General features: G+C 49.5%; 1 protein-coding gene across 1 annotated transcript in view; it reads right to left on the reverse strand.

The window, feature by feature from the left end:
* The window catches only part of KREMEN1 (kringle containing transmembrane protein 1), a 60,328-nt gene extending 56,562 nt beyond the window's left edge, over window positions 1-3,766 (reverse strand). The window contains exon 1 of the mRNA XM_065890322.1: window positions 3,670-3,766. Coding sequence (XP_065746394.1) covers window positions 3,670-3,766 — 97 coding nt within the window. The remainder of the gene's footprint in view (window positions 1-3,669) is intronic.
* Between the last annotated feature and the right edge of the window lie 8,713 nt (window positions 3,767-12,479).

The following is a 12,479-nucleotide window of genomic DNA, read 5'->3' on the forward strand; positions in this document are numbered from 1 at the left end:
CCCACTCGCTGCAACTAGAGAACGCCCGCGTGTACAACAATGAAGACCCAACACAGCCAAAAATAAATAAAATTTTTAAAAAACTTAAAAAAAATCACATGAAATTCAAATATTGGTGTCCATGTAAGTTTTCTTGGAAGACAGCCACATCTATCCATTCACAGTCTGTCTATGGCTGCTTTGCTCTATAAACATGACCTCCCTTCTCTTCATTCTTTGAGATTCTGCAGCTGTTGTACTGCAACAGACAGTACATGGCCCACAAAGCCCAAATTATTTACTGTCTAGCCCTTTACAAAAAATGTTTGCTGACACCTACCTGACTTAGAGCCTAAGATGGCATTATAGGCTCAAAAATTCTAAACTAAAGATGGTATATTGCCCATCACCCAAAATTCCTAATCTGTATATTGTAAAGCAATTTAAAGCAATATGTTTTACCTTCATCATTTATTGCTTTTGATCCACATATGCTAAATCATAAGTAAGTGTATCAATAATATCTATATTAAGTGTACCAACTTGCTGTTTATTAGCAGTGAGCCTAAATTGAACTTCATTTTGCTCTAAGATTTATAAAGGTCTCACTGCATATCTCAAACAGTTAAACAGCTTTGTCAAGGAGCCAAAAATTTTCACAAAAAGATCAGAGTTCTTTGATGCCAGGTCAGTTTTGATAGTTTCCTGTTTCTTAAAATACATAAAAGTAACTGGTAATGCACGTTAGTCCCCTTCACTCCTCTCAGCCCCTGGGTTGTATACAGGTAATTCTATACAACATTAATGGAGTCCCCAAGAGGGATAAGGCCCTGTACAGTATGAAGCTCTCACTGTTAACTGAACTCATAGGTTTTATGGCAAGACACACTGCTGTCTAATGGGACAAATTCTACATGAGGAGCTGGAGGAGGATGAGCATAAAAGACTGTTCACAGCAAACATAACCAGAGTTGATACACTCTGTTGACGCACACCTGAAAGCCCCTAAATGTGGTGAAACACCCAAGCAGGTATATGCCTTAGGCGGAAAACTCAGAGCTGAAGTCCACTCAGCCTTCTCTGCTCTTCCTACCTCTCGGCTGTCCCCTGCAGGTCAGTAAATTCCAGATGGGAGTTCACTTCAGAGAGCCCATCAGCCCACGGCCCTGGCTGCCTTCCTCCTTGAAAAGGGAGTCTAGATTCCACCACTAACCTCTACCTTCCTCCTTATCAGTTGTGAAGGAAGGGAAAGAATCTCAAAGAATGAAGAGAAGGGAGGTCATCTGGGGTTGGCTACACACTGTAATTAGAAGTAGCACTGATAGGGAATGAGCTAACTTTTTATAAAGTCAGCATTCAAAAATGCAAACCACCAGTAATTTAAATATTACAAAATTATGCAGAATATAAGTATTGAAATAATTTTTTCCATCCACAAAATTTTAGAGAAAATTACAGTATCAAAAATATGAAATGTCAAGTTTGGCATATCCTCAGAGTAAAACGTGTTTTTCATTGGAAAGGATTTTTAAAAACTAGTGGGTAGGCTCTAGACAGGATGTGATGCTGAAGACCATGTGGTATCTCCCTAAAACTGCCTCTGGAACTAAAGAGGAGAAGTCACAAAGGCACTGATGTACTAGGATGGGAGGGAAAAAAGCTGGTGAGGCTCACTGAATTGGGAACGTGGGCCACTTATCATAAATCATTTCACAATTAACCAGACTCCAATAAAAGCACACACCAAGGTTTGAGGTTCAAACTACATAAGAGCTGCTGCATTTGACCCTTCCAAGCAAAGTAAAGGTGCCTGAGGAGAGGGTGCCACCTTCCAACAAGCATAAGCACACAGCTGGCTCACTGAAACACTTTTCAGAGCTATTACTCTGCCCTTTCCAGGAGAGGAAACAGTTTATTTCCACCCATACCTCTCTCTCCATAGAGGTCATTAAATCCTGACCACACATATGGCAAAGTGGAGCTAAGGGGTTACTAGGTTACAGTTATGTTGACATATCCTGGCTCTCAGAAAGTCCCTCCTTCATTCCCCACATACAGCAAACAGTAGAAGTGATCAAACTTCTGCACAAGTTTTTGTAGTTGTCCCCTGGAAGGCCACTGATCACTCAGAAACCACTTCCTGAGCCTAAGGTTTACAGCACTTGGAGAGCCCCCTTCTACCACTCTAAAGCCAAGCTTTGCCTTTAACAGGGATTAATCAGACTGGAAGCTCATAGCATTCCCAGGGCAAAGGAGGTGTCCAGCACTTGGTGAACTGTAAAGCACTATAAAAAGAAGTATTAAATATGTTTAGTGACTGCCTGCTACATGTGGGTGTGTTACTTGCAGTACATCATTTAATCTTCACAACACCCTGCAAGGGAGTTATCATCATCCCTCCTTTACAGATAAGGAAACTGAGGCTCAGAGAGCTGAAGGCACAACCCAAAGTCACATAGTAAGCGACAACACTAAATCCTTATCTTTATCACAAATCCAAGCTGGTAAGTAAACAAAGCAACTTGGAGTTTTCTTTCATCAGCAAAATCCTGTCTCTCCAACATCACAGTCTGCGACTTTGGGTGGAGAACCCAGAGGCCTGTTTTCTTACTTCAGCAAACCTGTAATGCACTTTTCCTGTCGCTTCCATTAATGCCGAATTCTCAACACCTGAACAACTTGTGGACCAATGTACCTGGGCCAGACAACGCCCCCTTGCCTGCTCTTCAACTTGGAGAGTTCTGTTGCAAGGAAGGGTGTGCGGGCAAGCTAAGCAAAGTCACAGCTTCCATCCTGGTCTAGGGCCCCACTTGGGGAAGACCTGGCCTTGACCTTGGCCTGGGGAGCGGGTTACCCTGTTTAAAGTGTGGGCCTACTGGGGAAACGAGTGCTCTGCACTGCACTCTCAGGATAAGCACCCTAAGCTCTGCAGGGGAGAAGATTCCCATCACCCCTTACTTTCTTCCCCTCTCCACGCTGGACCTGCACCGAGTCACGGGGAAGTTCAAAGCGGCCCCGGTGGGGTGGGGGATGGCTAGGGAGGGAACGTTCTGGCTGGGTAGAGCCGGTCGTCTCCGGACCCAGGTCTACCTCTAGCAGGGCGGGCAGGTCAACTGTACTCTCCTCGACTTGTACTCAGAAATTAGTGTTGGGCAAGCGGGTGCAGCCGGGACCGGGCAGAGGGGCCGGGTACCCGCTCCCGTCGCCTCCGCACCCGCTCGTGAGCGGGTAGACTCAGGGTTCGCGGGCGTGGGTGGGAGGGGGTACTGGGGGCGTCGTTGTGGGGCTTGCGGAGGGGATCCTGGCCCCGGGTGTCGCTGAGGGGCTTGGCGGGGGGGCAGCGTCTTGAGGCGGGGTGGGGGAGCGTCCCGGCCCGGGGGGAGTCGCTGAGGGACTTGAGCTGGGGGTGCCGGGTCCTGAGACAGAGGAGACATCCCGGCCGGGGGAACGTCGCTGAGGAGCCTGACCAAAGGGTCTGGGAGGTACTGAGGCAGACAGGGCGCCGGCCGAGGACGGCTGAAGGGGTCTGGGGGAGTCCCAGGTCCTGAGGAGAGGGGCCGCCCCGTCTGAGGGGCGTCGCTGAGGGTCTGGAGAAGGAGTCCCAGAAGGCAGGGGCGAGGGAGTTGGGCCCCCCGGGCGGGCTCCGCGCAGGACGGGCTGAGGGGGGGTGGGGGGGGGCAGCTCACTCACCGGGTCCGGGGCCGAGGCCGGGGCTGGGCGCGGGCCGGGCGGCCAGCGTGAGCGCGGCGGCTGAGAGCAGGGCGAGGCGGGCGGCGGGCGGCGCCATGAGCCGTCAGTGCGGGGCCCCGGGGCGCGGCCCGGGGGAGAAGGGGCAACGCAGGGAGCCGGGGGCGGCCATGGGAGCGGGACGCTAGGCTTGAGCGTGGCCCCGCCCCGGCCGCCCGGCCGCCCCGCCCCGGCCCGCCCTCCCCAGCGCCGCCACCGCCCCTGCCGCCAGCGGCCCGCCAGGCTCCGCCGCGAGGCCCGAGGGGCGGAGCCGACTGCGCACGCCCGCCTCGCCCCGCCCGCGCCTGCCACTCACGCCCCAGGCCCCACCCACATCCCCCCTGCACCTGGGCCCGCCCACCCGCGGACCACTTTCTTGGTTGGTTTGAGGGGCGGGGCCAGCAGGTGAGGGGCGGAGCCTGGGGCACAGCCTCCGAGTCCACAAGCGGAGGTTTGACCCGGCTGGACCGGGCCGGGCGCCCAGTGACCCCCTGCTCCACCCTTACTCGGGTCGTGACCCACACGCGGGCTCAGCCGCAGCCGTTATAGTCAGAACAGCAGTCTGCAAACCGCTTTTCCCTGCTTGGCTCATCACAGCGGTTTAAAAAAGGGTGCTCTGGAGTCAGCCTGTCCGGGTTCATATCCCACTTGATCACCTGTAAAATCTTTGGCGGATTTAAAAGAAAAATAACTCTCTTACTTCAATTTCCTTATCTGTTAAATGGGGACGTTGATAGCAATTACTCCCAAAGAGGTTGTACTAAATGAGACAATGCGTGGAAACTTTGACACACACACAGTAGGAGCTTAGAAAATGTTGAGTTCCTTTCACCAACCCAATTTTTGCAGCCACAAAAGAGGCAGCATACTGAGCCCCGGTTCCGAATCCTATCGCACATTTTTTGTCAGCTGGGGCATGTTTCCTGCTCTTTGTCATCTGCAAAATAGGAATATTAAAAGGTCTTCACAAGATTAGATTAGCTAGATGCAAGTAAAGCGCCCGATACCAAGAAAATCCAGAAGTGGGTGGGCTTCTGGGTGGGGCAATGGTGCTTTCTTAGACACTGCCATCCCGGGACGCAGAGAGCGCGTGGCTCGCTTAAACTCTCGGCCCCGCGTGGCCTCACTCCCCCACAAGGTCTTCCCCGCCCGCCCCCGGGGTCTGTGGTGGGCCTCTCTCCTCCCCCACACTACCCCAGGCAGAGTTTCTCCTTCGGCTCCAGCCTAAACCGCCGCGGTGACGCCCCGCGGGGCAGGTCCGGGCGGTGCGCCGGGCGCTTTTAAGTCCCTGGTCCCAGACTTGCAAGTGCGGGCCTGTGTCCCACGCGGCGGCGGGAACCTCAGCCCTCCTGTGCTGACTCGCCGCGCCCTGAGCGGGGCTGGGCTGTCCCCGGCCCGCCTTAGGTGCACCGGCCCCTTCGCCCCCTAGCCATCCCCCTCGCCCGGTCCCAAGACCCGCCACCTCGCCCCCAACCATACCCCCATCCCAGCTGCTCCCAGAGCTGGGCCCCAAAGGCACAACTACTCCCACGAGGCTTCTTGGCTCCGTCACACTACCCACACGACCTAGTGCCACGGCAAGAGTATGCTTGTTCAATCACTGTTTTCCCTGGGTCATTACCAAGGTCGAGAATCCTCTGGCTTCTTATTGGAGTAGGGGGATGCCCTCCACATCCCACCTGGTGTCTCCCACTCTTGCTTACCTTCTCCTTCACCGTTTTGGGCCCTTCCCCACCTCCAAAATCACCTCCTCCAACATAACCTGGCAATGCTTCAACTCTTAACTTGCACCCTCCCAGGCAGGAGGCCCTAGAAGGAGAATAAAATGGGAAGATGCAGGTAAAACCATCAGCACAAAGCAAGTACTCAGTAAGTGTGATCCCTCCTCCATTCAACAAATATTCAGCATGGAGCCTGTCAAGAGCACCAGCAAGACAAGAACTTACACTCCTAGAACTGACAGTCAAATGGAGGGGAGAGGCCAGTCAACCAACAGGAAAATAATGTGAATTTCAGAGAGCAAAATATACTACAAAAACAAGAAAATGATGATATTGACAGAGGGTGCTCTGTGGACTGTTTTAAAGAGTGTAGGGGAAAGGTTTTAGCAAAGTGGGACACAGCTGTCTACAGTTTACAAGGTCCTTTCATATCTCATCCTAGTTTCAGAGGAGGAAATAAAAAGAGGCAGATGGGGGGCGGGAATTCAAAATCAGGTTTATTTGGCCAAGTCTGGGGATTTATGCCTCATGGTAGCAGCTCCCATCTGTCTTACTGCCCTGCAGAAAGGCACCCCTGTTGACTGGGTACCAGCCCCCTTCCTTTATTCTGCTCTCTTGGCCTTGTGTAACCAGAATGGGCTACAGTGAAAAATGAAAATGAAAATGTGGGGCCCCTTGTTCAAAATTTTTAAGAATTTCAAGATGGTGACAACAGAGCATTAAACCAAGCCTGAGGTCCTTCTAAGCTTGGGGGGGTGGGCCTGTGTCATTAACTACACACACCCCTGAAATGTTGCAAGCCCATGAAAGCTGGCTTGTACAACAGAGCTCAGAAATAGTGTGCAAGCTCCTGCCCCCACTGGCTGCCATGAGAAACATCTCTCTAGTTGTCCCCAGCCTTCCCTCCCCTCTTTTCCAGCGTAAAGCCCAGCACAGGTGATGGAAACAGCACACAGAGGCTAAAAATACAACCCAGCAGGTCTAGGTCAGGGCACGTAATGGCTCAAGGTCTTTGCTCAGTTATGTGGTCCCTGGCCCTGGCAAGGAGCTGCCTGAGATATTCATTTCAATACTTCACATGCCTCAGTCCTTAAGCAGCTTTATTTCATGGAAAGAGTGAGGGCACTGACTGTAGCCCCCGGGCCTCCAGGAAGATATTGGTGTCTGTCTGTCTGCCGGCTCTGCAGTCAGGCCCTTGGATTCCTCCCGAGGGCAGCAGGATTTGCCAAGAAGCTGAGAGATCTCAGCTGGTGGAGTTTGGGCGATCCTGGTATCTTTGAAACTCCAGCTGCGGTGATTTCTACTCAAAGGGCAGTCATGTTGTGGAGAGAGCACTGGATGAGGAGTCTGATTATAATAACAAGAATAGCAAACCTTTACTGAGGATTTTACTAAGCTTTCAGCAGTGTGCAATGTTTGTCATCACATTTCTCATATGACGGTAGCCCTATAAGGGAGGCACTCTTACGAGCCCCCTCATACAGAGCGGTTAAATGGCTTGCTTAAAGGTTGCCTAGTGGTGGAGCTGGGCTATGACCCCAGGCAGTGGGACTTCAGGACCCTACTCCTCATCACCGTGGTGAATTGCCTTCTTATCTTTATGGGGTTCTAGCAACCAACGCCTACTGAGTGGTCCAGGGCTGGGATTAGGGTGAGGCAAGTGAGGCATTGGCCTCAGGCACAAGATTTAAGGGCCCCCCCGAAAACTCAGTAATCAAGACAAATATTTAATCAATTTTTAAATATATTAAATATATTTAATGGACAGTGTTTTAATGCAATATCTTTAAAAACTCTAAATGAATGTCAAAAAATTAATGATGGACAGGGCTTCCCTGGTGGCGCAGTGGTTGAGAGTCCACCTGCCGATGCAGGGGACACGGGTTCGTGCCCCGGTCCGGGAAGATCCCACATGCCGCGGAGTGGCTGGGCCCGTGAGCCATGGCCGCTGAGCCTGCGCGTCCGGAGCCTGTGCTCCGCAACGGGAGAGGCCACAACAGTGAGAGGTCCGCGTACCGCAAAAAAAAAAAATTAATGATGAACAGAATCTCAAAACTGTAAATAAAAACAGGACCTAGATTCCTGATTTTCCTTTAGCCTCAGGCTCATCTCAGCACTGATCCTGTCTCCCAGGTTCTGGGTCAGGCAACTAGTGATGGAAAATTCAAGAGAAGCAGTAGTTAGTCTGTTCTGATGGGGGTGAAGGGAGAAAAAGAATTTGGTTTTGAACATAACGAGTTAGCAGTGTCTGTGGGGCATCCAGGTGGCCACATCTGAGAACTCAGAGCCAGGTGAGAAGGGGCGGCAGAATGGGCAGGGCAACCTCATTTCACATACTTGGCCCGTGATAGGTGTGTATTCAGTACATGTGGTCTAAATCACTGGTCCTCCGAGTTTGCATCATGGTTCAGGAATCTTTTCAAGTTCTCTCATCCAAAGTTTTTCTCTTCTCTCCTAAAACTTCTACATCACAAACCTCAGATGTGTTCCCATATGGGTGTGGAAGTTTACTTGCTTGGGTGTTAAAATAAAAACATCTTCTGAGGAAATTAAAAACAACTAAATTCCACTAGAATTTGGGGGTGGGGCATGAAGGAGGAAGATGAGGATTCATATAAATTGGCTCAATTTCCTCTTTTTTTTAACTTTTTTTTTTTTTTAATTTTTGGCTGCGTTGGGTCTTCATTGCTGCATGCGGGCTTTCTCTAGTTGCGGAGAGCGGGGCTGCTCTTTGGTGAGTGTGCGGGTTTCTCATCACGGTGGCTTCTCTCCTTGCGGAGCACGGGCTCCAGGTGCGCAGACTTCAGTAGCTGCGGCGCGTGGACTCAGTAGTTGTGGCACGCCGGCTCTAGAGCACAGGCTCAGTAGTTGTGGCGCACGGGCTTAGTTGCTTTGCGGCATGAGGGATCTTCCCTGACCAGGGCTCGAACCTGTGTTCCCTGAATTGGCAGGAGGATTCTTAACCACTGCTCCACCAGGGAAGCCCGGCTCAATTTCCTCTTTATTCACTGACCCTCCGGAAAGAGAACAGGAGCTCAGAGAAATTAGAGAGAAGAGTGGTAGTAGAGGAGAGAAAGAAAGAAGAAAGATTATCGGAGCTAAAAATACATTGAGCAGAGACTGGCTAAGCATCAGAGACAGGCAAATGTGTTTCCAGACAGAAGCAGTGGTTTAGATATGTCAGGAAGAACAGCTCCAAAGGATGGGTGGAAAATAAAGGTTATTTAGACTGATCTCAGCAGAGTGAAAAGGTTCATTGGCGAACCAAACTCAGGAACAGGACTTTCAGCAACATGGAAGCCCTATGACCTCAGCCCCAAGGTCTCTGGATCAAGTGTTGGCACCAACAATGGAAACTCTTGCCATGGTTTCAGGACCCTGGATCAAATAGAGTCTTTCCATCCTGACTTTATACTTCTGAACAACCTTCAACAGAACAACCTCTGTTAAAGACTAGTTACTTTCCTTAGTGTATCCTCAGGTACCCGCTTCCCTTTTCATGTAACAAAGCAGGGATATTCGGGACAACTTCTAAAACCAAGGGGAAATGTAGCTCCTGTAGATTCATCACCTCCATAAGGCTGATGAATCTGACAAATGTTTAGTGAAGATGGATTGTGGAAAAAGAAATGTCATGATACCCAAATCAGATCAGAATCATCCCCCGTTTCAAGAGGCTGATTGCTTGACAGCAAGGATTTACTGTGTGGCACAGGGAACTATATTCAGTATCTTGTAATAACCTATAATAGAAAAGAATCTGAAAAACTATACCTCAATTAAAAAAAAAAAAGAGGCTCATTGCTTGGCCTCATAAACCAGATGGGCACACAGCTAAGGACCTGGGATGAAGTTCCTATGAAATGTTGGGTTAAGTCACTCAGACCATGAGCAACAGGGGCTCAAGAAGGGGTCAGATGAGTGAATGCGCCATAATGTTAATAACATCAGGGACTTCCCTGGTGGTCCAGTGGTTAAGACTCCGTGCTTCCACCACAGGGGGCGTGGGTTCAATCTTTGGTTCGGGAACTAAGGTCCCGCATGCCTCACAACACAGCCAATAAAAAAACAAAAAATAACCCAACATTAATTAGAACTTTATTTACTGAGCACTTACTCTCTGCCGGAAGCCATGCCAAGTGCTTCACATGCGTTGTCCCATTTCCTCAGCATAGTGATCCTGGGGGTAGGCACTCCTACTATCCACATTTCACAGATGAGGAAAGTAAGGCCCAGAGATGTGAATTCACTTGCCCATTGAGAAATGGATCTGGGAGCCATCAATAGGACTTGATGTGGTCCGTGCCCAGGTGTGGTACGTGGATGGGCCAACCAGATGCAAGGCAAAGTGTCACAGCATAGCTCTGAGTGGATAAGAGCAAAGGTGGTATAGACCCTGGTTGGGTTGAGTCCAGCCTTTGTTGGTTACTAGCTTTTGGGCCTGAGGCATGGTCCTTGAGCAACTGAACCTTCAGTTTCTTTTCTTTTTAAAAAATTTTAATTAATTAATGTATTTATTTATGGCTGTATCGGGTCTTAGTTGCAGCACGCAGGCTCTTCGTTGCGGTATGGGCTTCTCTCTAGTTATGGTGTGTAGGTTTTCTCTCTCTAGTTGTGGCACGCGGGCTCCAGAGCACGTGGGCTCTGTAGCTTGCGGCATTCGGGCTCTCTATTTGGGGCACAAGAGCTCAGTAGTTGTGGCATGTGGGCTTAGTTGCCCCGCAGCATGTGGGACCTTAGTTCCGCGACCACGGATTGAACCCACGTCCCCTGCATTGGAAGGCAGATTCTTTACCACTGGACCACCAGGGAAGTCCCTGACCTTCAGTTTCTTCATCTATAAAGTAGGGATGGCAGCAGCACCCAAACTCATGCAGAAGACTGTTGGTAGCATTTGGTGAGATGATGTTGGTAAAGTGTTGTCTAGAACCATGTTTGGACTACAGTGAGCATTCAATCAACACAGATTTTACTGAAATAGGAGAAATAGCACAGGCCAAATTACCCTGAGTTATTTCTAAGGAACGTGAGGCTTACTACTAGGGCAGGGTCAATTGAAGGGAGTTACACAGAAGGGAGAGAAGAATTTGATAGAACTTGAAGAGTCTGTATCATCTGCCATCTGTGTGAACAGCTCTGTGCTAGGAGACACTGAGTGCTTCTTGAGTCAAAGGCCTAGGAAAGTAAATACATTTGAGTGTCTGGAAAAAGGTGGTGTGGGAAAGCCAACCTCAAGATGGGGAAGGAGAGAAGGAAAGCAGAAGAGCAGCTCCATGTGCCATTCTTGCCCTTCTGTCCCTGCCATGCAGAGTAAAGGCAGACCGTAGCCCCAGAGCCTGGTGGCACTTCTCCAGGGTTCACTGGCTTTGAAAGGATGCCTGCCTGCCCAGTCTCCAGACGTTTGCAGACCCTTCTCAAAGACAAACCCTTTCCAACGCCCAGCTCTAAAACTGACCCACCTCTCGAGAGGTGAGGCCAGAGCTTGCCACTGAATTAACCCCATTGTCCTCCCAAGCATCTGTGGGTCCAGATGCCGGTGGTCTGGTGGTGGTTCCACGGTGGCCTGCGGTGCGGTCTGCCTGCGACTTTGATTCACTCCAGGGACAAAAAAATCAAACAGGCAACGCATGTGATTCCAGGAACTCCTGCCAGACTCATACTCTGTTTTTCCACCATTTCGCTCTCCTCCCCCCAGAGAGGGAGCCTCCTTTGGCATTCTGTACATGAAAAATCAAAACCACCAACAGGGCAGGCACCTGATAAGGAGATAGGCATTGCCTAAGAGTTCCCAGGAAGAGGCGTCTTTGTTCTTGTTTCAAGCCCTTGACACTGCTAACAGCTCTAATTACTGCATTTGCCATGGGATGTAAAATAAAACCGCATTCCAGAAACCATGTATTCTCCCCGGGAGAGACATGCGGGCAGAGGTGCCCAGGGCTGCAGGAACGTGTTCTTTCATTTCTGGTCCCTAGCCTTGGCAGCTATTCTGAGAACTTAACAGTACCTTCTTTATGTGCACGGAGAAGGGCCCTTTCGCACCTGTAAGGATGCATCTCGCTACCTGTATCCACAAATCTGGACTGCATATTTGACTACATTGCGTGCAAAGTGTGCTTCTTAAGAATGTCAGAACCTTCAAAATTCACCCGCGCCATATTGGGGAAAATGAGGGCTTGAGAAGTTCCTGAGGCTGTAAGCACAAGAAAATAGAACTTCTTCCAACATAATTTAATTATAAAAATCTGATGATGTAACACTCACCCACACCCACATCACAAACCAGAGTGACATCACAAATACTAGAGATAATGGTTCAAAACTGCATGAGAGGCAAAATCTAAACAAACAGCAATTTGCCCATACATGACTGAGGCAGAGAAAAGACAGGTGATAGAAATATTAAAACAAAACAAAACAAAAAACAGAGAAAAAGGGAAAAGAATATACATATTTCTTCCCCCTACTAAGCTAACTAAAATAAAATTTAAAGCAACCGAAATATGGTAAGGTGATTTTATTTTATTATAGATGACATTTCTTAGAAAGCCAGGTCTCTTTAAGTGTGTGATTCTAATCTATCCAAATTGTTCTCTTGTTCTTGGCTGGTCCCAAGAAATGGAGGCCAGCATCATTTACATTGTGCTTTTGCCTTTTTAGACCCCAGAGTATATTCCCCTGCTTAGCAGCTTTTCTTGGCTCATGGCAGTCTGGTTAGAAAGTGATTTCAGGGCTTGGCACGATTTTACCTGCTGTCATTTCTGGGTTGCAGCATAGTTGAGGAGTGGCTACAGCTCCTATAGGAAGTTTGAGCGATCCCATCTCCCATTCCTTTCCTGCCATGGGTTCCCTTAGCTTTCCAGGGGACAGAAATGGTCTTTAATTCCTTATAAATGCTCTCTGACCCTCCCTCCGCTTCCAGCCCAAGCATGCTATGTTCTCTGAGAACCTGACCATCACTGTGACCTTGTGAAGTTCTACTGCTTCCCTACTTGGTACAAAAGGTTTTGGTGAGCAGGAGAGAGGTTGTGCAGAAAGATTTCTAAGAGCTGTGTG

The sequence above is a fragment of the Phocoena phocoena genome, chromosome 13 (assembly GCF_963924675.1).
Source record: "Phocoena phocoena chromosome 13, mPhoPho1.1, whole genome shotgun sequence".
NCBI lineage: Eukaryota > Metazoa > Chordata > Mammalia > Artiodactyla > Phocoenidae > Phocoena > Phocoena phocoena.